Source organism: Octodon degus, unplaced genomic scaffold (genome assembly GCF_000260255.1).
Source record: "Octodon degus isolate 3935 unplaced genomic scaffold, OctDeg1.0 scaffold00021, whole genome shotgun sequence".
NCBI classification, from domain to species: domain Eukaryota; kingdom Metazoa; phylum Chordata; class Mammalia; order Rodentia; family Octodontidae; genus Octodon; species Octodon degus.
Window position 1 is genome coordinate 798352 of NW_004524597.1, and position 27022 is coordinate 825373.

General features: G+C 46.9%; 2 protein-coding genes across 10 annotated transcripts in view; one reads left to right on the forward strand and one right to left on the reverse strand.

Moving 5' to 3' along the window:
* Clec16a (C-type lectin domain containing 16A) overlaps positions 1-8506 on the reverse strand; it is a 235044-nt gene extending 226538 nt beyond the window's left edge. For 8 of the 9 annotated variants that reach the window (XM_023711470.1, XM_023711465.1, XM_023711469.1 and 5 more), the window contains exon 1: positions 8261-8499. In XM_023711470.1, the coding sequence (XP_023567238.1) occupies positions 8261-8340 (80 nt within the window). In that variant the 5' untranslated portion in view covers positions 8341-8499. Of the gene's footprint in view, positions 1-8260 lie in introns of all 9 variants that reach the window. The other variant, XM_023711467.1, reaches the window with a different exon arrangement.
* A 2236-nt stretch (positions 8507-10742) lies between these two features.
* Positions 10743-24093, forward strand: Dexi (Dexi homolog). Its single transcript, XM_004627758.2, has 2 exons — positions 10743-11629; positions 23456-24093. The coding sequence occupies exon 1, from the start codon at positions 11193-11195 to the stop codon at positions 11478-11480; it is 288 nt and encodes a 95-aa protein (XP_004627815.1). The 5' UTR covers positions 10743-11192; the 3' UTR covers positions 11481-11629; positions 23456-24093.
* The last annotated feature ends 2929 nt before the right edge of the window (positions 24094-27022 follow it).

Consider the following 27022-nt stretch of genomic DNA (forward strand, 5'->3'; position numbering starts at 1 on the left):
TATTAGGTTGTTCAGGGTCTCATTTCTAAAACAGACTCGTAGTGATCTGCCTGTATACAGCCTCCCAAGAGCTGGGATTACAGGCGTGCATCACCATGCCCAGTCTCTCTTCCTCTTAATGTAGTCCAACTTATCAGTATTTCCCTTGGGTAAAGGTTTTTGTAACATGATTAAGAAATCTTTATCCACTCCAAGTTCTGAAGAAATGCTATTTTCTTCTAAAAAGAAAAAAAAGTGTTTGTTTTACCTTGCACATTTTGCACTAAAGTACATCTGGAACTGATTTTTGGATACACTACTATATAAGGTATCAAACACAAATAATTATTTTCTATATGAAGATCTAAGTGATCTCACACCATTTATGGAAAAGCTCTAATTTTTCTACAGTAATTGTGTTACCTTCATCACTAATCGGGTGACTACACGTGGGAGTCTCTTCCTGGATGCTCTAATTTCATTTATATTCCCTTTGTGCCAGTACCACGCTGTCTGGTTACTGAAGCTTTATGATAAATCTTGACATGTGATAATATGTATAGCTTCCAACTTTCCTTGTGCTTTTTTGATATTATATCAGTTATTTAGACACTTTACATTTCCAAATATATTTCAAAATCACCTTAATTTCCACAAAAATATCTGCTAAGATTTCCTTTGATATTGCTCCAAATCTATAGCTAAACTTAGAGAACTGACATTTTTACAACAGTGTGACAATATGACGTTTATAGGTTTTCTTTCCGTCTTTGCTGGGTAGGGGTCTTGTTTACTTTCTGTTAGAGCCCTATCTCACACTGTAAACACCTATTAACTTTTTGATCAGAAATGTAACATTCATTTTAAATACACTGGAAACTTCGAGTCCATAACAGTGTGGTAGTGGTAGCAGAGAGATAGAAACATAGAAAGGAAGATAGTTTATGTTTCTTGACAAAAGTGTAAATGGCAATATTTAACACATGCAATTGGTATATGTCTATTTCTGGTACATAAAAATACCTCGATTTCAAGCTCTAAGCATTATGGTAGTTATACCTGTACCCTGCTCATCTTTTTGTTCCCACAATAGCCTACTACACTGTTTTAAGTACAAAAACATCCTCAATATACCTAAATATAATGGAGCATGGGGGTGCCAAATGGATTAAGATTTATTATTTTTATGAAGTATCTAATTCCAGCACTTTTATTAGAGATTAAATAAGATATCTCACACTGTAAACACCTATTAACTTTTTGATCAGAAATGTAACATTCATTTTAAATACACTGGAAACTTAAGTATATAACAGTGTGGTGGCAGAAAGAGACATAGAAAGAAACATGCCTCTCTCTAGAGACAACCACTGCTATAGTTATACTTCTTAGGGCCTTTTTCTTTACAATGAAGATTTATGTAATTGAGGTTCATGTACATCCATTTCCATGCCCATTTTTTCCTCCCTTGAAAATAAATGCAGTTTTGCTATGGTAACTAATAGTTCCAAAGTATGTCACTGAGAATAAGCAGGGCAACTACTGTCCTGACTATTCAGAGGGTAGGGGTGGCATGAAGACTAAGAATGCTTGGATGTTCAACTATGTTGTAGTGATCACACAAAACTGAGTCCCTATCTCACATACATTTCAGAAGACAGAATGATCTGTCTTCTGAATGATCTATCTTGGACATTTAACTATGGTAAATGAAGATTTTTCTCTTACAGTGACAATGACCTACAATATTAACATTTTCTTCTAAGTTCTGTATACATATTTTAATCTGTATCAACAAAACAACTGAATCACGCTATTGCCAGGGTCTATTCTGAATGTTTCAGTTGTGCTGTCTTACTTAAAACCCACAACCCAATGGCACTGATCTCTGGGGAGCTGAGGCTTGTCCCAGGGTCCCAGTAGAACAGAGGCAAAGCCAAGATTACAACCAATAATTATAACCAGGTAGTTGGATCCCAGACCTCAAGCTTAAAATCATTCTAGAGCAAATTGGTCAAGCAATGGCCGTGACTCATCCACATGGCTGACACTGACAAAAGATCTACAAACTGCTGTACAGGATTTCAAGGTAAATCCTGAGGGGATTTGACTGACCTTGTCAGATACAAAACCTACATTTTTTGTTATATAGGTCTTGCTTTATCTTGGTCTTAACCATCCAGCAGAAAAGTATAAACACGAGGTATAAAACATAAAGCCATATTAATATGCTGAGCTGTAAAAGGCTCAAGTCAACAACTTCTGACATTGCCAGTCATGCAGATAACCCACTACAATTATAGACTACTGGCCTATATTGGATTACTTTGCTGAATTCATGCACCTATAATATATGAATGGCAATGTAAACATCTCTGACAAAAGTAAACAAAAAAGGGAGATATAAATGAAGAACCATTCTGTAGTAACAAAAATCTGTATACACAAAAGTTAGTATAGATATACAGCTACTTTCTCTTAGTTCAATGAGAAGAAAGTTTTGAAGTAATAGTGTTTAGACAAGATAACATGTCTGCATCTTGTACTATGAACAATTACTATAAAGACAACAATATGCAATGTATTAATTATTTTAACTGTCTTACTAACCTGTTTTTAAACTGTCTAATTGCTACTTCTTTCTCAATAAAATATAAAACATATATAAATAATGGAGCCAACCACAGTTCTATTGGCCAAGTATTTACATAAAATTATGAATGCTAATATACAAGAAAATCAAACAGATAAACAACAAGCCAGAAAGGCATGAAAATACCTCTCACATTGTAAGGAAAGGCCTTACAACTGACCAATGCTCTATGTCTTTGGAAAAAAGCGTCATCACATTCCCAACACAAGCTCTGCAGATGTGGAGTCCTTTGCAAAAATATCAGGCCAGGCCCATGCAAATTATCAAACTCTACGCTGATGAACAAGCTTAAATTTGCAATGCTTGGAGACCAAAAAAGTGCAGCCTACTGCCAACATGCCACCTGCACACTACAGGTTCATCACCAAGGACAGCAGGCATAAACAAATCCTGCCTCAATAGACCCTGCCTTCTCAAGAGAGTCACTTATTTCACAAGTTAAACCATGACAATTAATGAAGCCCCCATGCCCCAAGGAAATCAATCATCATGTCTATTTCAGAGACAGAGACACCAGGTCCAAGTTCTCTTTACTGACAGCATTTTTTTTGAAGATAGCTGCAAATTTTATAATATATACCTTAATGTGCCTCTTACGATGCTGCTACTGGAAGATTCTGAAATTGATCTGTGGACTGGAGCATGAGACAGGATAAGCAGAGTGACAAGAGGCCTGCGGAACTGGAAACTCATCCTCCAATTCACAATGTCATGAGCATGAGTAAAAGGTAAGGAACACAAATCCTATGTTGACTTGGCCTGCTCAGAACCAAGGGTAAGACCCTGCAGACATCCCCCTGAGGGTCCGCTGTGCCTTGAAGGCACCATTTGTTTGATATCAAGTCTTCTGGCCAAGAGAATCAGGATATGCTCCACCAGGGTGCGATTACACTAGAGGATTTGGAAAAGGTGCTCACAGGTGGTGCTTCTGGTGAGTCACACCTTACAGATGTCAAACCAAGTCAGTGAGTGGGGCTGGGCCTAGGATACATGGGGAAGGTATAGGCAGGGCACTCAAGTTGGAGAAAGCCATGGGTCCTGCACAGGCACTGTGATCAAATTGGCAAGGGCAGACAGTTGTTAAAAGGCTGGCCAGAACTTGGCTCTGTGATCATCCTGTAGTACTTGTTGATCATTTATTATGTGCCAGGCTCTGTGCTAGTATATAAGCCATACAGGTCTCTGCTTTTATGAAAGACATGCTCACACAGAGACAACAGTATACACACTGTTTGTACATACAGACATACATATACCTACATAAGCTAAGACAATTTATGATGGCAAAACAATAAACCTGAGCTTCCTGGGGCTCTAACTCAAGGTAAAAACCTGTAGGGCCAAAGCTGGTCTGTTCTTTGAGGTGAGAAATATATGATACCATGTTTACTGAATGACACAGTGAGAACAAACACAAGAAAAGTTAGAAAAGATGGTAAAACTTTTGTTGGCTAAAGTCACCAGAGCAGTGTTTATGGAAGAATTGATATTTTAAGGTTAGAGCTAGGCATGTGTATGGGCAGGAAGAAAAGAGGAAAACTTCTAGAGAGAGTAAAGGAACAGTCAAGTGGGCATGTGAGGTGTGTGTCAGAGAGAGAGAGAGACAGACAGACAGACAGACAGACAGACAGAGAAGAAGATCCTTAGCAGGACACATACTTGGATCTTTAACACAATTTACAAGTCCCAGGAGGATGTGGCCTCTGTACATCACAGTTCTACACCTCCCCTTTGCCCAAGCATTCCTTTACTAAATGACCAGTTCTGCCAGTGTGCACCGCTCCCTCTGCTCAAGTTTTCTAAAACTTGTGATTCTTCTACCTAAAACAGTTGGCCTCCACCCCCTAGCCTGACAACAATGACTCATCCCTTAGATCTTTTAGGCCTCCATTTAAATAAGTATCTTCCTACAACTAATGCTCCTAATGCCCTGTGGGAACACCACCTGAATGTTCTGAAGCCTGCAAGAATTTGGACTTGTCACAGTGGTGTCTAGGGCCCATGAAGTGTGATATGGTGAATATGATATTTCAAGAAAATCAAACAGCTAATATAGTGCCCCAGGCTCTTGGTGCCATCTTGGCCAAAAATTGAGTACATGAAGGTTGAGTGTTAACCTGTTGGGTGTACATTACTCACCTTCTTTGGTTCTCCCAGGGAAAGCACCCCTGTCTTTCATTCTCTGTCCAGTGGCATGACTAGAATTTGTCCCACTCCTGGTGCTAGGGAGGAGCATGTGAGAAAGGCTTGGCCACTTAGAGCACCATACACACTTGGCCCCAGTGACTAGCTCAGAGATGGAGAGAATCCCCAAAGGGTCTGACAAAACTTAATTTTGGACTTCTGCGGCAATACTAAGAAAAGGGATTCTCTTTCTTCCAGTGATTGCTAAGCTCATATAATGTGAGACTAGAGCCTCCTGAAAATGGTACCAACATGAGAAGGGAGAGCCAGGAGATAGCAAGAGGCAGGTTGTGGACAGCTTCATCTATATACCTGGACTCAGCTGAGGTTTAACCAGGAGACAATTCAGTAACAAAAGCCAATCAATTCCATTTGGGGTATGAAACAATTCAGATGAGCTGGTCATTTGCAACCAAGAATCTGGCCCTCTCCACTCAAAATGTGACCAGAACCAAATTCTTTGACTTTATGGACTCAGTCCCCATAAAAATGATATTACAGTAGCAAAAATGACTTCATCAGTTGAAGTTCTTCTTGGTGGGGAGGCATCTGTCAAATACCCACTAGTTTGGACAATAACCACCAATAACACATAGCAAATAATATCTTGACTATTTCAATCTGCCTTAGCTAAATCATTAATTTGCTAGACAAAGACAATCAGGTATCTATAAAATTATTTTAAAAAATCGGTACACAGTATCCTACTACTTAGCAAAAGTAAAACTCCATATAAAACAGGAAAATTTTCTAATGGGGATGCTGTGAAAAGTCCTTTTAAAAAAAGTTTCAAGATTTCTAGGTGTGCCAAAATACACACAACTATCCCTTAACACCTTAACACCAAAAAAAAAAAAAAAAAAACTATTCTAAATGCTTTTAAATATCTTAACCTTTTTTTTTCCAGCCAAAATTGCCCTAGGTCAGGGCATGAGTGTATTGGGAATTTTTTTATCTTATCAATGGTGAAGTGACCAATTCGTACTGGTTTGCCTAAGACATTCCCAATGTTAGCACTGAAAGTCTCATATTGAAAGAACCCCTCGGTTACAGGCAAAACAGGAGAGCTGATCACTGTTAGACAAAACCCAAAGTCCCTGCTACCTATAGCCTTGTTTCCTACAACACTACATACCTTGACATGTTATAAACCCCACACTAGCACACACATATACCTGGGCTGTGCGGTGACTCTTACTCATCCTTGGGGAGTCCAATCTAGACTTGCCCCCCAGAAAGTGCCCAAGAAGGGATCTCACAGGACCGTAGGCCTCCTCCTGCAATCCCATCACTTGCCACACTGTACTGCCACTATTTCTTTGGCTTCTCTCCAGTAGTCTGCAGACTCCCTCAGGAGATGAGCTGCTCTATACCCAAGACCCAAGATGTTTACTATCAAAGCCAAATGAAGTGCAGTGTGCACAATGGATGGGAATTTGCTGATTATGGCACCTTTTCCCAAGCCACCTTGGGATATTCTGAGCCTCACACCAACACCCAAATAACCAGGCTCCCCAGGCTATAACATGGATTAAGAAGATTGGCTTAATCCAGGGCAGGCAGCTCCAGTTTCCAGCAATGCAAACTACAAATGTGGGCAGTTCTCAGGAGACTGCAAAGAAACTTGAGCCACTTTACATTCCTGAGTATGCGCTGGCCGGACAGCCAACAGTGATACCCTTCCCGTGATAAGGCACAGACAAGTTGAAAGATTCCCAAGACGGACTTAGTGGGAAGTGTTATTCAGAGAGTAACAAGTTGCAAGCTCTAGGGTAAAGTGCCGGTTCTGCTACTCTACCTGCCAGCCCCTTGGGGCTAGTGATTTAAGCTACTTGAATCTTATTTTCCCCTTCTATAAAATGGAACTATAAAAGTTCCTGTAATTCATAGACTTATGAAGACTGAGAAAATAACAAAGGAAGTCTTCACCACATACCTTGCACAGAATAAAATATTCAATGAATACTAAATTAATTTAAAGGGGCTACAGTCAGCACCAGTCCAATAAGAGCCTGATATCTGGTACCAGCCAAACAACCCTTCGGGCTAACCATCCTCCCCTTCCCAGTCACATCCACCCACTCCATAAATTCCTGAAATCCTTAAACCACTCCCTTTTCAGACCAGCTGCCCTCCCATTTAAGAATCCTCCTTCCCTAGCAACCCCCCACCCTAGTCCTGGGCCTCTTTCCTCTCCTCCTCTTCTCTACCCATCACCTCCAAAACCCTCCTGACTCCCACAAAAAGTCTCTATTTTCCATTGCTCATTCTGTCCCCTAAATCCTTGGTCTTGACCTGCTCTACACTTTTCCCCAATTTGTTCACTTATGTGTTTCATTTTGTAAGTATCTGTTGAGTTCCTACTGTGTGCAGGGCACAGTGCTTGATACTGAGAAAACAAAATGGTGAACAAACCAAGTAGCCCCTGCCCTCCTAGAAGATCCAGTTTAATAAGAGACAGAAAACCAATTAAAAATAAACAGGGTAATGGAAGACCACAGATAGGCAAGAAATAAAATCAAGAAAAAGATCTGACAGAAAGGAACTGGGGTGGGGGAACACTTTAAGTAGGGTGGTCTGGGAAGGCCTTGCTGGGCTAATAAACACAGCTACCACATGACTGACCACACGCTGTGTAATAGTAGTGGGTCAATCACTTTCCAAGAAAAACATTACTGAATCCTTGTACAAAGTGCATCATCCTCATTTGCTGATGGGGGACTGGAAACTCAGAGAGATGAAGTAATTTATCCAAGGTAGAACGGCCATGAAGTTATGGAGTCAGGATCTAGTCACAGATCTTTTAATCTCTATACATGCCTGCTTCCCTGAGGCTGTCTGCCATCTATCTCTGCTTTATCCGCCCCCCCCCCCGGAAAAAAAGAAAACTACTTTGTTCTTTTAATTACTGTCCTTTATTGAGCACTTGTGCATGTTCTGAACTTTTTGTTCATTCCTTATCCAACCAGGACACAGATGCTGTCACTATTAATTCATTTTACAACTGAGGAAACTGAGGGCCACGTGCATACACGTATATTCGAGCCCAGATTTATGTCCGACTCCAAGATCCAGTCCTTTGCCCCCCAAACTGTACAGTCGAAGTAGTATCGCCCTGGGAAGCTTGGTGGCCACCGACCGCCCCGGCAAGAATTAAGTTCTCGTCCACAAACCTAAACCGTGTCCTTATTTTACAGGTGGAGACACTAAGTCTCTGAGAAGCTAAGCGATATGTCCAAGGTCATACAGACATCCAAGAACGACGGGCCAGGGTTCGAACCCAGGCGCTGACCGCTGACTCCAGAACCCTCGCTCGTAACCACCACACAGCCTTTTTCGGCCGCCCTCTCCTCGCTCCACCTCCGCTCCCAGCAACTAGCGCCCCCGACCCGAGCTCTGATCCTCAAGCCCCGCGGCCTCCCCCTTTCCCTCCTGTTCACTCACTTGAGGTGGTCCAAGGAGTGGATGTTACGAGAGGACTTGCCATGGCCCCCGCCCACCCAGCTCCGCGAGCGGCCAAACATGTCGGCGGCCCCGGCCTGTCGCTCGCCTCACGGTCTCATGCCCCACCGACTGAGCGGCCGGGCGCTCGCGGCAGCAGCACAAGCGGAGGCAGCCGTGGAGGTGATACTGAGATCGCCAACCACCTTCCTCCCGGGCCCACAGCCAGCCCAGCACTGACATTCAGCCGGAACCGGCCGTTCGACCGCCGCGCTTTACGACTGCTGCCAAGAAGAACTCTGGGAAATGTAGTTCTCCTAGGAGGCCCTTTGCGACAGGACTCAGCGAATGGACTACAAGGCCTGGCATGCATCACGCAGCATTCCTGAAGAGGCGGGGTGAGAGGAGGACAGGCTGCCGCGCAGTGGGAGGGGCGTAGGGGAGGGGGGAGGCGGAGTCCTGATGGACCAGCGGAAGATGAGCAAAGAGAAGTAGCTGCAGTATTTTTTCCGATCAGATTTTATTGGTACATTTTAGGTATACAATATTAATAACATTAGCATTAGGATAAGAACAAGATTAGCTCTTTCATAGCGCAGATAACTTGCCATTGTCTTAAGCGCATTATGTATATTAAAATAATTCACAAAACACTGTTCAGTGGATGTTATTATTATTCTCATTTTATTATTCAGGAAACTGAGTCACACAAAGGTCGACTAGTCCAAGGTCAGGCAGTCGAAAGGAGCGGAAGCGGAGTTCAAGTCTAGGTATCATTTTATTCCCCAAAAAGCTAGAACTGCACAAAATTGGTAATAGCATTCTTTATCCTCAGAACCTTTTCTTTTTCCATTTCACTTTTTAAAAAACATATTGAAAAGCTCTTCAAGCAACGGTGTATCAAAACTGAACATTTTGTCCTTTCAGAGGGTATCTCTGGTCTTGCCCAAAATCCATGCCATTTCTCACATTACCACATTAAGAAGAAAGAAAGAAAATACCCAGATTTCTGTATATTATCTAAATTTGCTCCTGGATTGAAAGTGGGAGATGAGACTTTCCTGTTCACTATCCATTTATACATTCATTTCTACTCACACTTATATAATGCTTATGGTGTCCCAGTACCTTTGCTCAGAATAGGAATCAGGACTGGGGCCAGTGTCCTCCCCAAGTCTAGCAGAGGTTTGGCACGCGGGATGCGTTCAGTAAATATTGACAGTGAATAAGTCTTTCTTTCAGGAACAGGAAAAGTAGAGATCAGTGCAGGGTTAATGGTTCACTCAGTAATTTATCTGGAGAGGCCAAGAGAAAGTCATAGAAGAAAAAGGACCTGTTTTTGCCTCTGGCCTCCAAAGAAATAGGTGCAGGCCCAGTGACTTTCAGGGTTCCCCACTTCTCCAGGGCCGTTTCTTCATCTGCAAAAAAAAAAAAAAAAAAAAAAGACAACATGCTACACTCCCTTGTCTGGCTACAATTAAATGATGCATAGCAAGACCCAGATCAGTATGGCCTTAGATTTAAAGATTTGTTGAACTGCTTTGAAAGGCCCTGTAGAGCAGTACTGTAAAGGATATACAAGTGTTGCCTGCAAGCAGGAAAAGTCATAGATGAGACTCACTTTGCCATGTACTTATTTGACTGGTAGCCAAGTGCATTACTACTTGTTTTTTCATTGTATGAATTTGATACAGGCTCTCACTATGCAGGTCGGACTCGTAGTGATCTTCCTGTTTTCAGCCTCCTCAGCGCTGGGATTACAGGTGTGTGCCACCACACCGACTCAGTCAAGGCTCAGCACACCCCAGGGCCAGGGCAGGGCAGCATGCGGGCCCCGGATCAAACGTTGGCTACGGTTCTTAAATAAGATTTACAAAGCAAAAAGAAATAAGCAACCTTATAGCTAAGAATTTGACCTTTCTTCACCAAAGTATTCCTAAGTCCTATAATGTCTACTTCGCCTTTCCCAGCTTCCATGAATGAACCTCCCCCAGAGGCAGAATTTAGGGACATGAAGGAGGCGCTGAATGATATTTCTCACCCCACCATGAAAAGCAAAAATACTGGAGCTTTGGGAACAATTTAGATTTTCTGCGGAACTGCCCACCACCTCTCCCCACCCTACCCTCTAAACTGAGGAAACGGAGTCCCAAATATACGTGGCAAGATATCCAAATGCCCCAGCCGTGGGCAGAGAAAGCCCTCGGTTTCCTCCAGCTCTGGTAGCCTTGCGATACTTCTAAACTGGAATTGCGTTCAATTTTTTTTCTTCCCCCTATTCTCTGGACACGCAGAGCAAAACTAACAGGAGACCAAAGCTCTGACAGCATCACCAAGAAACAACTCTGAAGCTAGCGCGCGGAAGGGCGGAGCGGAGGAGTGCCTGCCCTCCTGACGACTCTGACCAATAGGCCTGGGTGTTGAGCCGGCCAATGAACGTGGGCGAGAGGCGGCGGGCCAATCAGCGCTGGGCCGCTCGGGAGGTGGTGCTCCGTGCGAGACCTGGGGAGCGTTGCGGCGGTCGCAGCTATGGATGCTGGGCCTGCGGGGACGCCGAGGGACCTCGGGGGACAGCCAGAGAGAGCTGGAGAGACAGCAGTTTGGACTGACCCTCGACGCTGAGCCTCGGTAGGGGACTATCTGGCGCCGCGAGGGCCGGTGAGCGGAAGCGCAGCGCACCCAAGAAGCTGGGTAACACCTGGCCACTTCGAGGGTCCCACCTAGCCTCCCGGAGCGTCAAGAGAGCCAGACGCACATATCCTGGGGTGCTGAGGCCGCCATACATCGTTGGAGGCCACCTGGCGACCAGCGCCGCCTCAGTCAAGCCCGTGGGTGGCCCTGGATGGCTGAGCTGCCCTGTCGCTGGCCGCCCGGGCGCCGCAGCGGCTGAGGTCGCTGAGATCGCTGGGCTGCCGCAGCCCTCGCCGCCCCCTGCATGCCTGGCGCCCGGGTCGCAGCCCACCTGGACTCTCTGGGACCCCTGGTCTCCTACGTGCAGCCTCCGCTGCTGCCCTCTATGTTCTACGTGGGCCTGTTCTTCGTCAATGTGCTGATCTTGTACTACGCTTTCCTCATGGAGTACATCGTCCTCAATGTGGGCCTTGTCTTTCTGCCCGAGGACTTGGACCAAGCGCTTGTGGACCTTGGCGTGCTCTCCGACCCTGGCTCTGGCCTCTATGATGCCGACTCAGAGCTCGATGTCCTCGATGGTTACTTGGAGTAGGGTCTTAACTGCTCTATCCCTTTCCTTTCCTCGATCCATAACCCTTGGCCTGGACCAGCTGCCCAGATCATGCTGCCCCTCCTGGTTGGGGGTGCCGTCCGGACGGAGATGGGACCCCAGGATGAGACCCTTCCCGGCCTCCAAGGCCTGTAAGTGCCCTGGGGATGAGGGTTGGTTGGGGCATGAGAGAGGAATGTGTACCCAGACCAGACACTCACCCTTCCCCCAGGCTCCTCTGGATCCAGCTGGATGCCAGGAATGGCTAGATCCCCCATAGGCCCTCAGCTGGGGTTGGAAAACTTCTCTAGTTAAGAGAATAGCTGTTGAAAAAGGAAGGGGTATCAGGGCTTATGTTATATTTGGGATAGCCATGGAATTTTTCCCTATGTCTTGTGGAAAAAGCCTTTGCACCCAAATCCATTTAAGGAAGAGCTGCCAGCTCCTCCCACCAGTCTCAGTCTCAGCCTATCTTGATGATGACCTTGGTGATTTGGGGATTCTCACTAGTAATGAAAGTAAGAAAACTGGGAGGTACCAGAAGGGGTAGGAAGCCAGACACTGATCACCTTTGTGGTGTGAACCCTAGGGAACTGAGTGGAGGTTGAGTGCAGGACCCTAGCCCAAGGCTGTGAGAGGAGAAACCTTCAGCAAAGAACATTGTACTTCCTTTTGGCCTTGGGTTTGCTGCTATTTTGGAGTCAGGTTTCAGGGTGTCTCAGCTTGTCAGTTCTGCAGCTCAGACCAGCAGGGGCTGCCAACTTTGCGGGCTGCCTTCATGAAACAGGCAAGTGAAGGTTGGTGCTAGGGCTGCCTTTGTCTGTAGTGTTTGCAAGGCATCCAGGGCTTTGCAAGGCATACTGGGTTAGCAGGAGAAAGGACCACAGGATTGTTGCATTGAGCTGGTAAAGTCCTGCTTATGGGCTTGTTGCATGTTAGAGACAGGAAGATGAAAGTTCCAGTAGGAATAAAAGTAGCCAGTGTCACCCAGCAAAGAGGAGGATAGGCAGCCGGAATAAATGAAAGAGAGAACATGTGTACCTGGCCTGGACCAGACTGTTGGGTAACTATCAGCTCCAGTGAGGGATCATGGGGCAGGCAGGAGGGACTCCTTGGCTGAGCCTATGGCTGGATGATGCTGTACTTCTGCTGGGCAGGAAGCCTGAGTAATAACAGAAAGGGTTGCTGAAGTGGTAGGCATGGCCTCCCTCTGGGAAACAGATGCTCTTTACCATTCTGCTTTGCCAACACGGCCATAGTCAGCAGGTTGTCTTATAATCAGTTCTAGATACTATGACAGCATCCATGGACTGAATGCTTTAAACAACAGACATCACAGTACTTATACACTGGGCACTAATGCCATTCACAAGGGCTCCACCTTCGTGAACTAATCACCTTCCCAGGCCCAGTTTCCTTATACCATCTTAATGGAAACAGGTTGTACCATTGGAATTTAGAGATTAGGGGAACTAAACATTTAGCCTGCTGCAGAGGCTGATGCAGGGTGAGGTGGGACTTGCTGCAGCAGTGCTTGGGGACAGAAGGCGTCCCTAAGGGACCAAAAGCAAGATTTCTTTGAAGAAAGCTTCAGCTGAGGACAATGAGATTTATCAGGAGTCCACAGCCGAGTGAGATGTGACCCAACTGCTCTGCATTCCTGCCTGCCTCTCTTCCATTTTTATTGGTTCAGTACTGCATCTGGGAAGTAAACACAGTAAGCAAGAGGGTCCTGGCCCTCCTAACACCTGATGAGGAAGACTTTGAAGTCTCCAACAAGCCCATGAATATTGGCAAGAACTCTGAAGGCATGCAAGAAGGACTGGGCTTCCCTGATGGCTCACTGCTGCTTCCTCAGCACCCTGACACCTGGTAGATGCTCTATGTAGGGTAGGGGCAGGCTGTTTTACTAGGAATATTGAAGGACCCTGTGAAGAGTTGATATATTTAAGCTGAGCCCTAAACTGATTGGAGCCAGAGGAAAGCACGCCAGGCAGAGGCAACTACTATGCTGAGACTATGAGAGGGGAGAAAATTGGTTCATCCAGCAACTCAAGGAGGCCAGTGTGGATTGAGGGTATCCCCAGAAGAATCAGGAGCAGCCCAAGGAACCCACACTTTGTAGGACTTAGAATGCGAGGACCAAGAACAACAGATAATTTCTGGAAGGCTTTAGGCAGGGAATGACACAATCCAAACCTTTTACACAGATAGCTCTGATAGCTATGGCAGAATGGGATGAAGGGCAAGTGTAGAAGCAGGAAAGGTAGCTAAGAGATTAGTAGGTGTCCTGTGGACAAAGATTTGGAACAGGTCACGGAATGCAGGGAAATAAGAAGAGACTGAGAATGTCTGTCAGAAGTAGGACCTCTGGTTATCCATTCAAAATCTGTACTGTTGACCAGTGCCATCTTTGTTTCTAGGCCCTTCACAAAATCATTCAGTCATTCAGTGAACCTTGGCCCTGCTTGTTCTTCCACCATCCTATATGCTAGGCTTCAGTGATCTCAAGATGAATCCCTGTGGGCAAGCCAACTGCTTGACTTTGAAACTGTAACTTGGTGAGGAATGTCTTTATTTTATCTTCTCACCACATCAACAGAAACATTTCCACTTCCAAATGAAAACATTGGCATATTCTGAACTGAAAACTGAAGCCAAAATGCTTTGACATATTTTACAGCAAATGCTGTTGAGCAGAAATACCAGGAAGTGTCTCTTGGGGACACCCTTGCAAAGCTCTTGGAGTGACAGGGCCTGACCTCAGGAAGTGCAAAACACAGGCCTGGAGATATGGTAGGTTCCAGGCATAGCATCCTCTCCTCCTATCCCCCAATCTGGACCAGGAGGTTTGGCCTCAGAGCTGCAGAAGCCCAGACCCTAGGGTGCAAGGTGAGTGACCAACAACGGAAAAACTCTGAGAGGTATCTCAAGATGATCTCACCCATCCTTATCTCTAGGCTCCTTACAGTAAGGGGGGAACAGCAGAGGTCAGGTCTTGTTTTTTCTCACTTATTCTCGTGTGGACACACAAGCTGAACCAGGAAACACTGATGTTGGCCCTAGGACAGTTGGGGTAGGTCAAAGTTAGGGGCCAGGACTCTAGATTCATTCATGTTAGCCATGTTCAACTCCAGGCCTATCTGTGACCTAGAACATGCTGTTTAACCTCCTGCTACATTAGGGTTTTGGGATATTCGGTTTTTGGGGTTTTGTTTTTTTTTTTTCCTATCAAACAGGGATAGCGAACATCTGCCTTGTAGTGAGTATTAAACAGATTATCTTATGTATAGTAAATAATGATCTTAACTGCTATTACTGTTAACAGTCAGATATGATGGAAAGTATGTACATACAGGCCACTGCCAATGCATAAACCTGCACCTGCATCCCTGCATGAATATTTACACCCCACAGTTAGCAAAAAGGCCTGGCTGCCTGAGGTGCAAGGAAGGTCCAGTCGTGGTCTACTCAGCCTGCCAACTCTGCCTTCTTGCCTAGGACCTTCCAGGGCACTAGATCTGGAGCTGGAGAGCTGGCCCCGCAGTTTGCCTAGAGCATTAATTGTTGCCCTGGAGTAGCAAATAGGAAATAGGGAGATACCTCTTTTGGGGAGAAAGGGCTGCTTCAGCTGGCCTAGGAGCCAGAGAAAGTCCTCACATCATAGCCATTTGGGTCCTAGGGCAGCTCAGCTGGATTAATTCATCCTAGTTCCTAATGAAGGTAGCAGGTGCTCACAAGCCCTTTCTTGGCACATGAGGTGCTGTTTTAGAAGAACTGCCTCTGGGTTGAAAACTGGAAGACTGGGGACTCCAGGGCAACAGATTTGGAGCTCAGGTATGTTGGTTTATCTTAATACAGGGTTTTGCAGCCTTCTGTTTTCTCCCAGCTCCCAGGCCACAGATGTTCCTGCCCAGGTCACCTGCCCTCTGCTGTGTGTGCTGGTCTGCAGCCTATGCAGCCAGCAGACTGCCCAGGCTGGACTTGTCACTGCCCAGCTCAGAAGCCTATGCCTTCTTTGGGGACATGGACTCAGTCAAATTTGAGTTATGGGAAATCCCACTTGAACCCTGGGGAGCTTGTGGCAGGGTTCAGGGCAGGTGTTGGACCCCAGGCAGGAAGCTGAGGCTATCATTCAGCTAAGAGGTAGATGATGGTGGTTTGGAAAAGCAGGTGCACCCCCAGATCCAACCAACCCACCAGCCCCATTCCTGACATGAGGCTCACCCAGATGAATACATCAGGATAGCTGAGATCCAAGGGCTCCTCTCCATTGGCCCTGAACTCATACTAGCTGGTGGTTTCAGCCAAGACAGCAGGCCCTACCACTCACCCTTCACAACCCCATGTCTGTTTGCTGAACTCAACCATTGGTATTTCTGGTTTATCTTCTCTTTCCCCATAACTCCTAAAAGTATACTCTGCTTTTGGGCAGCTAGCATAACAGTGAAAGGGACAGATATCTTTATTCCAATCTCACAAGTAAAACTGGAGCCCAGGAAGGGGAAGTGAAAAATCAAGCAGACCTCAGTGCTGTTCCTACCAGGGGGACAGGGGCCCTCTAGTGAGGTTTCCAAGGTTCTCTCCTCAAATACCCAACTCCTTTTTCTTTTGTCTTAAAATGTTTTTGATACAGGTTCTTTTTCAAGGGCTGGCCTTGAACTGACAGCAGTCCTCCTGCCTCAGTCTCCTGAGTGTCAGGATTAAGGCATGTACCACCACATCCTGTTTTTTTTTTGTTTGTTTGTTTGTTTGTTTTTTGTGTTTGTTTTGTTTTGTTTTATTTTGTTTTTGAGACAGTGTCATCCTATATAGTTAAGCCTGGCCCTGAACTCATGACAATCCTACCTCAGCCTCCCAAATGCTGGGATTATAGGTCTGCCCCACCACACCCAACTCCAACCCTGTTTTTTCTTGGCCTGTCTTACAGGTGTACTACTGCTCCTTTTGTCTGAATTTATCTTAAAAAACAAGACATGTTTTTGGAATAGTGTGGTACTTACAGAAGAGTCATAAGGATATAAAGAATTCCCATGCACCGCTTACCCAAAGCCACTTGTTGCAGCAGTTTACATTTTCTCGTGTGTGCAAAGTGCGCCTGTCCTCCTGGTGCATATATGCATCCTGAGCCACTTGAAAATGGGCTGCAGATGTTATTCCCCATTACTTCTAAATGTTTCCGTGTGTACTCACATAGGACAAGGATATTTTTATATAACCGCAGTACAATTGCCAAAATCAGCAAATTTAATGTGATCTGATCCTTGGACCAATCTAATCGATAACTTTGTTCAGATTTTATTGTTTGTGTGCATAGTGACTTTTAACAGTGAAAGAGATGTTGGGATCGAGGGCCCGATCCCAGGTCTCCCTGCACCTTCTTTAGACTGGCGTATGTCCCCCGTTAGTCTTTATCTTCATGCTGCCTGCATTTTTGAAGAGTGCCAAGCTGGAATGCAACGGACCTTCTCCCGTGTGGTTCGTCTCATATTTATTCCCAGGATAAATTCTGGGTGGCACATTCTTGGCAGGAGTAGCACAGAAGAGAGCAGCGGATGGTGTCAACAGGCCCAGGCTGTGTGTCCCGTGACTGGCCCTGTTGACTTTGGTCGCTTGACGGAAGTAGTGTCTGCCAGGTCTCTCTACTGTTGAGTTAGCATATTTCCCTTTACAGTTTAAAGTGTATTACACTATGTTTAATGCTTAATTTGCTTATATATTTTTTTAATTTTTTTTTTTTTTTAATTGTAAAACTTGGTGGTGGTGCTGTAACTCCAACTCAGGGCGTAGCCCTAGTGACACAGTCAGCTTATGTGCATTTCTTTTTAAAAGAATGTCTGGTCTCTATAAAGAGGAAATTGTCATCATTTGCCATAGATAACAATGAGTACCAAAATCATTAATATCTGGCCAGCCAGGTGTGGTGGCACACGCCTGTAATCCCAGCACTCAGGAGCCTGAGGCAGGAGGATCGTTGTGAGTTCAAGACCAGCCTAAGCTACAAGGTGAGCTTGAGGCCAGCCTGAACTGTATAGCGAGACCCTGTTTCAGAAAGGAGAAACAAATCTGGCCAAATACTAAAGCTAGCTAATTGGCCTATAGACTGGGCCTGTAGTCACCCTGCCTTTGTTGGAAGAGAGATTAGTCAGGTAAAAATAGGGTGCCAGATCAAACTGGAAGTTTCTTCTCAAAATACCAAAGTTCTTGACCCAACACTGCAAAGTGAATCACCTGCTTGCTGGGTACCTGTGCTGCTTACAGCGACCTCCATGTACCCTTTAAAATGGTTGCTTAGAAGCTTTACAGTCAGCTCCACTAACATTTCAGACAAGTGATTTCACCTCCCCATGCTTCAGTTTCCTTTCTTGTACAATGGGAAGAATAGTACCTGCCTTAAGGGCTTGTGCCAATTTGGTGAACTGTTGTATATTGTTGGCACTTAATAAAATGGTCAGTGTTACTGGTGTGTGCTAGACCCAGAGGAATTCTTTCCTAGGTCACCTTCATCCTTCTGGAGGTTCAGCATAATGATCATTGCTTCCTGGTGAGTCCTAGGTGGTGCTGGTGTCCTCCCAGCTGTCATCCTGGGCAGCAGGAGTAAGGTCTCATTCCCAGGATTCCTTCCTGGTAGGTGCTTGGCTGGGTGGTTAAAAATAACTGCCTCTCTCACAACTCCACAGCTTCTCTTGAGCATCACCTTCTGAAGCTGGCTGGGCAGGACTCGTTAGACAGGGAGGAAAACTGAAGCTTGGGGAGGATTAGTGCCTCAACCTAGATGCCCAGCTCTGAGGTGACAGCGTTGAGGCTCCAGCTGTGCTCTCCCTTAGCCTGTCCAGTGAGCTGCCTTGGGGGGCGGGAGCATCCCCAGGAGCTAGGAGAGAGAGCTCCCAACAGTGGCCTAGCCTGCCTGCTACTTGCTGTGTTTTTCTTTTGACCAGCATGAGGCTCAGGGCTGTCAGGCTAGACTGGGCAGTTTCATCTTCACTGGGTCTCCAGCACTGCCTTCTGTTTATGACAACAGATACTGTATTTTATTCATGATAGTGACATAAATGTTTCCTTCAAAGCTTGAATCTTTTTGTAAAGATAAAAGACTTTTTAATGTATTTAGTACAGGGTCTCACTATGTAGATCGGACTCAATGATTCTCCTGTTTTCAGCCTCCCAAGCACTGCGATTACAGGTGCACACCACCACACCCAGTCTCAATCGCCATCTCAGTGCACTTCTGGGGCGGGACCAACATCACACGCCAGGGATCAGGCCTCGGCTGCTGCACTCTGCCTAAGCAGGTGCTTTAGACCGCTGAGCTATCTGGCCGGCCCTTGTAAATCCATTTTTGTAAAGGCATTGATTTTAAAATGCAGATTGAACATCCCGAATCTGAAAGTGCTTAATGCTCCAAAATCCTGAAGTTCTGAGTGCTGACCTGATGCCATCAGTAAAAAATCCCACCCCAGCCTCATGGGACAAATAACAATCAAAATGCAGGTGCACTAAAAATATGGTGGAAAATTATCTTCAGACACTGTGCATAAGGTATGAATGGATTTTACATTTAGACTTGGATTCTATCCCCAGGATCTCAGTATTTGGATACAAATATTCCCAAATCCAAAATTTGAAACACTTGTGGTCCAAGCGCTTCAGATAGGGGTTATGTAACCTATACAGATAATTTAATAACAGTTCAAGTGGTTCTTGGATATGACAAGGCTCAGCTGTGGTATAAATGTTGCCTTCTGAAAGAACGGTGAATGGCGGGCAGCTGGGGATATATTGTAGACCACACATCTTCACATGGCCCATGACGCTGAGCTTCTTCAGCCAGCATGGAACTAGACCCTGGACATGAGAAAGTGGCTCTTGTTCCTCCATGATGCTGGCTCCCCTCAGCAACTCCAGCCAATGTGGAGAACAGATAGTTCCTCCTTTGCTAATAGCCTTGTGGCAGCCAGGGCAGTGGTGAGCCCCCAGCCATGCCTACCAGTGAGCCAGGTGAGGCCTCCTTGCTGCACAGCCTGCCACCAGAACAGTGGAGGCTCTGGGCAGCTCACGTGGGGTGAAGCCACTGTTGCGGGTCCTCAGGCACATGGAGAAAGAGGGATGAGTGGCTGGATTTTGGAATGCAAAGTGTTTGGACCCTAGATGCTCTCTGCTGCTGCTGGGATCTAGATGGGACCAAAGCTGGAGAAAAAGAGGAGTCAGGCCGCCAGGTGCAGATGCCTTGTGCATGCTGGGTATTGCCATAGATCCCAGTGCAGGGGGGCATTTGTCCCATTGGCAGATGATGAAATGGGCCCACAGAGGTTGGGTGACTTGCCTGAGGTCACAGGCTGATTCCAGCATTTACACTGACTGACCAGAGCAATAGGCCATGGAGCAGTGAACTGCAGAAAGGAACCACCTTTGAAGCTGGCTGTCCAGGGTACCTTTCCACCAGTATTCTCAACAAGAACTCTTCTCCTGCTTACCCCTAATCCCGTACCAGACAGCTTCTCTTTGGAAGTATTGAGGAAAGACATTGTTTTCAGCTGTCTGAGCCACCCAGCTTCTGCCTCTGTCCAGCCACCAGGGAGTAACCTGGAATGACTTATAATGAAAGGTTCTAGTGTCAGAAAGAAGAAAACAAAACAACTAATGGCTAATTAATTGTCTGTCATGTTCTATTGATGTCAGAGGGTGGAGAACCTGCTGCCCTGGATTCCATAAACTGCAGGCCTGGGATGTTTTCAGTCTGAGGCTCTTGATGACTGGAGGAAAGGGTGTGGGCTCAGGTTCAAATCTTGGCTCCATCACTTAAAAACTATGGCCTTGCACTACTGGCTTACCCTCCCTGAGCCCCATCTGGAGTACAGGGGTACTGGTTCTGTTCAGCCCTCCCTACTGGGTTCTGAAAATAAATGGTCTGACAGGAGCTAAAGCAGCAGGTACAAGGTGAACATAAAGAAGGAAGTGCTTCGTAAGTGTCAGCTGGTATGCTGTTTGTCATTGGTGGGCTGCCAAAGCCACACTTGCAAGTCGGAGGAACAAGGGCTTATTGTGTAACAGCCAAAGTGGGTGACAGATGCAAGTGCACCAGCATCCAGGACATCCTCTGGCTGCACATACTAAAACCTGGGATCACATCTCTCCTCAACTTGCTGTGTGGCTTCAGACAGCTCACCACCCTTCCCAGACCATTCTCAGCTCTGCAGGGAGTGGACCCAATTCACATAGGTCTCCCATGCCTAGATGACTCATGCATGCTGCTGTGTCTGCCAACCTGAACAACCTGTTTTCCTTAAATCAGCTCTTTTTGAAATGAAATAAATGTTTTGATCATTTGCTCAAAGTAGAAGGTGATCCTCAAGATAAATCCAATGACAGGAGCAGCAGAGCCCGGGCAAGACCTATGCCTGCTTGGGGAGCTCATGTGATGTGTGCTCCAGCTGGCCCTGACCTGTGGGAACTGTGGCATGCTGCCTGTAGTCATAAGGTGACGAGGGAGGCCTCCCCGGTGGTTCGAGTCTGCAGCACCATCCACATAAGCCTGAGACAGGCCGACCCCAGGACCTTGAGGATCACCACTGTGAGCACCGAGGAGAGCAAATCTGAACAAATAGTTCTGCAGCTTTCTGGTCACTAGAGGTCACAGTACCACCCCTGACCCACATCTCTCCCCCCCAGCACCCCCAGAGGTTCCTTGGAGGGAGGTCAGCAGCAGGCACACTCTGGGGAGATGAGAGTGGAGCCCAGAGTGCCCTGGCTGTAGCCCCTGTTTCCCCTCCACCAGCATTCTATGGGGTCAGTGGGAGCCAAGGAAGGTTTCTGAGCATTGGCAGGACATGGTCCCAGGTGGCATGTGACAAATGAGTCTGGCTTAAGACATAAAAACTTGGCTGATTTGTCCCCTGCCTCCTACCTGCCCCACTCCCACTCTACCAAAGCACTAGAGGCTGATAGCCCTGCCAGCCCTCTTCTTCCTGGCCCTTTCTTCTCCCTGATACCTGAGACCACCTCCTTCCTATTGATGAGTCATTGCCTCAGGCTGAAATTGCTTGCTAGGTAGATTGTGTCTCTTAAGTCCAGGGCAGCCTGGAGTTCTTCATGGAGTGCCCACATCCAGGTCTAACAATGGGGCAGAGGGTATAGCCCGATGGTACTTGTCTAACATGTATGGACAGCCCTGGGCTTGCATCCCTGGCAACACACACACACACACATACACACACACACACACACACACACACACACACACACACACAATTAAAAATAAAATGTGACCCGGGAGATAACTCAGAATAAGTGCTTCCCTGGCAAGCATGAGGGCCTGAGTTCAATCCCCGGTTCTGCAAAAAATAAAATAGAATGTGACATAACACAAAGCTATGGGGAAAGCCAGGCTCTAGACAATGGTACTAAACCTTTTAGGGATGAGGCCCAAACTACAGCCCAGAACCCCCTTATTCACCACCAATTGCCAACACTGCAATGAAACCTGAATACTGAAGCTTTAGTTTAGAAAAAACTCATACATTAACATCTTTTGCCTTTAAAAAAAAAAAAAAAAGTCACACCCATGCCATAGGTTGGACACCAGAGTCCAGCACCTCTGAGGTGAGCATCTTCTATCAAATGGAGTCTTAGTTCCCAATTCCCAGGGTGGTTAGTTTTGAACAGAGTGACATGGAGAGCCTTCTCTCTCAGGCTCACTGTCCTCCCAGCAGACCATAATAAGGTGAGGAGTCAGGTGCAACATGCCTCAGAGTCACCCTGGCCACTGCAGAGGGCCTGGGGTATCGGTACCCTGTCCTGCTGGCTGGCCCTAGTGGAGGGCAGTTTGTAGGATACAGGAACACATTAACTCTGCCTGAGCTAGAAGCCTGTGGGCTGGGCAGGTTCTGGAGGCCAAAAGAGGTCTCAGCGCAAGCCCAGTCAGTACCCTGGAAGGGGTGAGAGAGCTGCACCTTCTGCTGCAGTTAGTGACACACAATAAGTGCCCAGGTAGTGGGCACTATCCTGACCGTGATCATGCCCATCTGTGTTACTAGTCCAGCATCAGCTCTTTTACAGGTATGCAGCTGTCACTAGGTTTGTCAGCCTCTGTTTTCTTAGCCTCTAAAACGAAGTCATACGTTTCTCAATGGAAATAGTTCTGCCCCATTATGTGGCCCTCAGAAACGAGTCTGGAGACATTTTTAGCTATCATCATGACTGGAGGTGCTACCGGCACTTAGCAATCAGGGGCCAGGGATGCTGCTAAGCATGCCATGCCTAGAACATCCACAAGTTGTCCTCCCCTGGTGTGAGCAGTAGCGCCTTGTTGACCAAGAGTGCATATTGTGTTGGACACGATAGCTCTGCTTGATGCTTGGTGAAGTTCGTAGAAGAGTCCAAGCCAGCAAACATGAGGCTCGACTGGGAAGGACTTGGGGGCTATCAGGAGGGTGGGCCCGGGGATACAAGGTGTTGCTGTGGCGCTGGCCCCCACTGGGTAGCGGAGGGACTGGGAAGAGTGGACTTGTCATGGGGTCCGAGCGTGGGGAGGATGCTGTGTGGGGCCCCAGGAGGGGCATCCAGGTGCTGCTGCTGAGGAGCCTTGGCTGCACCAGCATTGCCTGCAGGCCACAAAGCACTTTTCACGAGGTGGGAGGAGTTGGCAGGTCCCATCCACTCCCTAGAGCTTGCTAAGCTGAGCCTGCCTGGACACTGTCCCCTGCCCCAGTAGCCAGGACAGTGCTTTGTCTCCATGTAAAATTGCACCCTTTCTCTAGTCCTCAGTCTCTTACAGTAAGTGAATTCATTAAAAAGTATTTGTAGTAAAAATAGAAAAACATCCCAGCCCGAGTCAAGGGTTTCTGGTGGTTCCTGGAATTGAAGGAGGAAACAAGCCTGCCCAGCCTCACCCCAGCCTCTGGAGGCCTGGGGGACTGTCTGAGTCTGCAGATTGGTGGCAGGATGGGTCTCCTTGCTAATAACATCCTTCTTCTTGTTAGGCCTGCTCCCCTCCAAAGCTTCGTGCCAACAGAGAGGTCCCCGTCTGAACCCAGGAAAATGAAGAGAGAGATTGGGACCAAGTGCCCAGGCTGAGAAGGCTCTGGTCCCCACAGAGGGGAGAAGACTTCGCCGGTCACTCAGAGGGCCTGACCTGGGCATGGGCATGTGACCTCGCGCAGTCAGGCCAGATGTTTACCTACACCCGGCCAAGGCTGCCGCCCCGCGCTTCACTCCCCATGGCACCTGCTTGCCCCACTTCACCCGAGAGAAGATACTGCGAAATGAAGTTGCAGCTGCACCGAAGGCGATGCCTGGGTCCTTCTTATGCCAGCTGAGCCTTAGGCCCAGCTGGGTTCATAGCCTGAGTCTGGTCTCCGTGAGTGCTTTGGGGGTGACTCAGAAAAAAAAAAAATGCTGAGGAAATGTTGGGACCGAGGCTCGGGCTCTGATGTACTCATTTCAGGTTGCTTGCTCTTCATCAAGTTGGCAGGACAGAGACCTCGCACTGGGGCAGTGCCCTGCTGCTCCTCTGGCCAGAAATATATTTTTGAAAATGTGAGTAGTGTGAATACCTGATTTCGATAAATCTGTAAAAGCAATACTTAGGCTGACTTATTTCGATTAAAAAATGTATGCAACTCCAGTTTCACAGAGTTGTTTTATTATTATTTATTTGAACTTTGCAAAAGGGGTCCTTTTGGACCTTGAGGTTAGTAATAGGCAAAAAACTCAGTGCCCCCCGCCCCATTTGAAGATTCAGTGGGGTTTGGAGAAAGGACAGGTCTGAGAGTCCCAGACTGAGCCCTCCCAGTTTCCACAAGCCCAGCAAGCCAGGAGTAGCCTGTAGGGTGTGGCAGGGAAGCCTGATGGCCATGGTGGAACTGAGGCCTGAATCTCAAAGCAGTGGCATTGTGGAGGCCCCCCACAGGGAGTGTCGTAGACCTCTGTTAAAGATGAGGATGAGTAAGAGAAAAGGTTAAATGAGGAGGCCTGGCAGACTCATGGAAAGATGGCAGTAATCCCCCCAGTTTGCAGGGCACTGTGGACTTTAAAAGCACCTTGACACACCTCACATTAAGCCAGTTCCCACTGTGCAGGTGAGGAGACTCGAAGTGTAGCCTGCTGCCCTAGAGATGGCTGTAACTGACTACAGGATTCCAAGGAAGGGGATGTGAAGAGACAGGAAAAGATGGTGGTCAAAGGGGATGTGAAAAGATGGGGAAAGAAGGTGGGGAAACGGCACGGGAAGGGAGGCTTTTGCACAGAGGCCTGAAGGTAGTGAGAAGGCTGAGGAGAGGCCTGGTGTCAAGCTCATTGCACGTGGAACCCCACCATCTTGTCTAAGTCCCCCAATATCACTTCCTCACCTCACAAACAGGGCTCGAAGAGCCATTCCAGCACACCACACCTGTATGCCACACAGTGGGCCTCCAAAGAGATCACATACCCAGCTAACATCTTGACTTCTTTCCTTAAGGGGATATGACCATGAATGTCACATTGCTGGCATGGGAACAATAGTTTACCTACCTCTTTTTGTCTGTTTTGAGACAGGGTTTTGCTCTGTAGTTCAAGTTGACCTTAAACTCACCACATAGCTCAGGCTGGCTTTGAACTCCTGGCAATCTTCTTGCCTCAGCCTCCCAAGTACTGGGATTACAGGTGTGCACCACCATGCCTGGTTTTCCACCTCTTAATATGACTTAGTGTTAATCATGAACAGGTGATCCTCCAGGCTTATGCACACCACACCAGAGCTCACAGCTTGGTAGCAAAACCCAGGCTAGTATGCAGCAGCCGATTCATCCCCTGGACCAGCTGCCTTAGTGCAATATGCAGGCAACCCAAGTATACCTGGCAGCCCTGTTAGAGCACCTGCATTTATTTATGGGAGGCTTGGGTTTCTGGAATTGAACTCACTATGTAGCCTACGTTGGCTTCAAACTCACAGTGATCCTCCTGCCTCAGTTTCGTGAGTATTGGGATTACAGATGTGTACCATCACACCCAGCTGTCAGAGAGCTTTAAAAATTTGCTAAAATGCAAGAACCTCCAGAGCCAGAAACCCAAACATTATACTCACCACTGTGTATTTGGTGTATAGTTGTGGAATGAATAAAGCGCAGATGGCTGAGGATTATTCATCCATGCTACATTTATTAAACACCTACTGTACACAGGCACCTTGTTGGGTGCAGAGGCCAGCAGTGAACAAAAGTCAAGTCCCTGCCCTCCTGGAGTTCACAGCCTAGGAAAAGAGCAGACAATGAATTGCAGTGGGGTTAGAGAGTGGGTGACCAGGAAGAGCTCCACTGTGGTCAGGTTCCTTGAACCAAGTCCTGAAGCATGAGAAGTCAGCTATATGCAAAGGTGGGAAGAACATTCTGGGCATAGGCAAGAATGAAACAATCAGAGGTATATAATGGTGACAGCTAGCACATACTGAGTGCCATGCTCTCTCAATGAATCATCACATAACCCTATGAGGCATGTCCTACGATTGTACCCATTCTACAGATAAGGATGCTGAGGCACAAAGGAGCCTCTCTTTCATATGTGAGTGATGAGCTGACGTCCAGTGGTAGGGGGGGCTCAGCATGGTGCCTGGCACACAGTAACCATAGTTGTTAGCATTTGCAGCACATGTGCAACGTCCCTCGCACTGTGATGAGCGCAACATGAACTGGCTCATAAAGTAAATGACTCGGTGTTAACTCAGCTGCCACTGAAACATCATTATGAATAACTAGAGCCTCTGTCCTCACCTTAACATCTCTAAGCAGACAAAAGGCAGAGGGTTCAGATGTGCCCAGCTGGCTGACGGGTGCAATAGGCGACTGCATCACTGTAAAGCAGTCACTTGGTGTTCACATCTGGCCACAGATGGGGGTTCCACGGAATCCAGATTGCCTCCAAATGTAGGGGCCCCTGAACAGTGAAGCCTCAGCTGTTTACCACCCAAAGCTGGGTGACAGCACATGAAACCAGTGGAGAAGGCTCTACCTCTGCAGGGATCGCCCACCAGGCCCCAAGCCAATCCCTTAGCCCTCCTGACCACAACTTCCACTTCCAGGAAGAGGAGCTGAGGTAGGAACCTATGGGCATTAGGGCTATGAGCTGGAGCTGAATAGCTGACTTGGTTGCTGCCAGTAGGGAGCAAGTTGTCCCCATCAGCCCCCAGGTTGGGCTTCTGACCAGCAAGACAGTCCTCAGTGAAAAACAACAGCTGTGTTGACAGCTCTCTGGGTGGACAGCAGAGCCCTCAAGGCCCTCTCCAGCCCCTGCAGCCATGGCGGCACAGTTCCAACTTGGCTAAGAAGTAGCTCCCAGCACAAAGTGGTGTGCGGAAGGCTGAGAAGAACATTCCCCTTTGTACAGCTTCAGCCTTGCCGACTGCCAAAGAATGGATTTCTACCAAATCTCAGGAAGCCACAAACAAGATTGTTTCAGAAAAAAAAAAAAGCAGGACTTGGCCAGACTCTCTTCTCTCTTCTCTCTTCTCTCTTCTCTCTTCTCTCTTCTCTCTTCTCTCTTCTCTCTTCTCTCTTCTCTCTTCTCTCTTCTCT

Bases quoted from the DNA above. Each gene is read 5' to 3' on its own strand.
- Dexi (XM_004627758.2), top strand. From the start codon at position 11,193: ATGCCTGGCGCCCGGGTCGCAGCCCACCTGGACTCTCTGGGACCCCTG.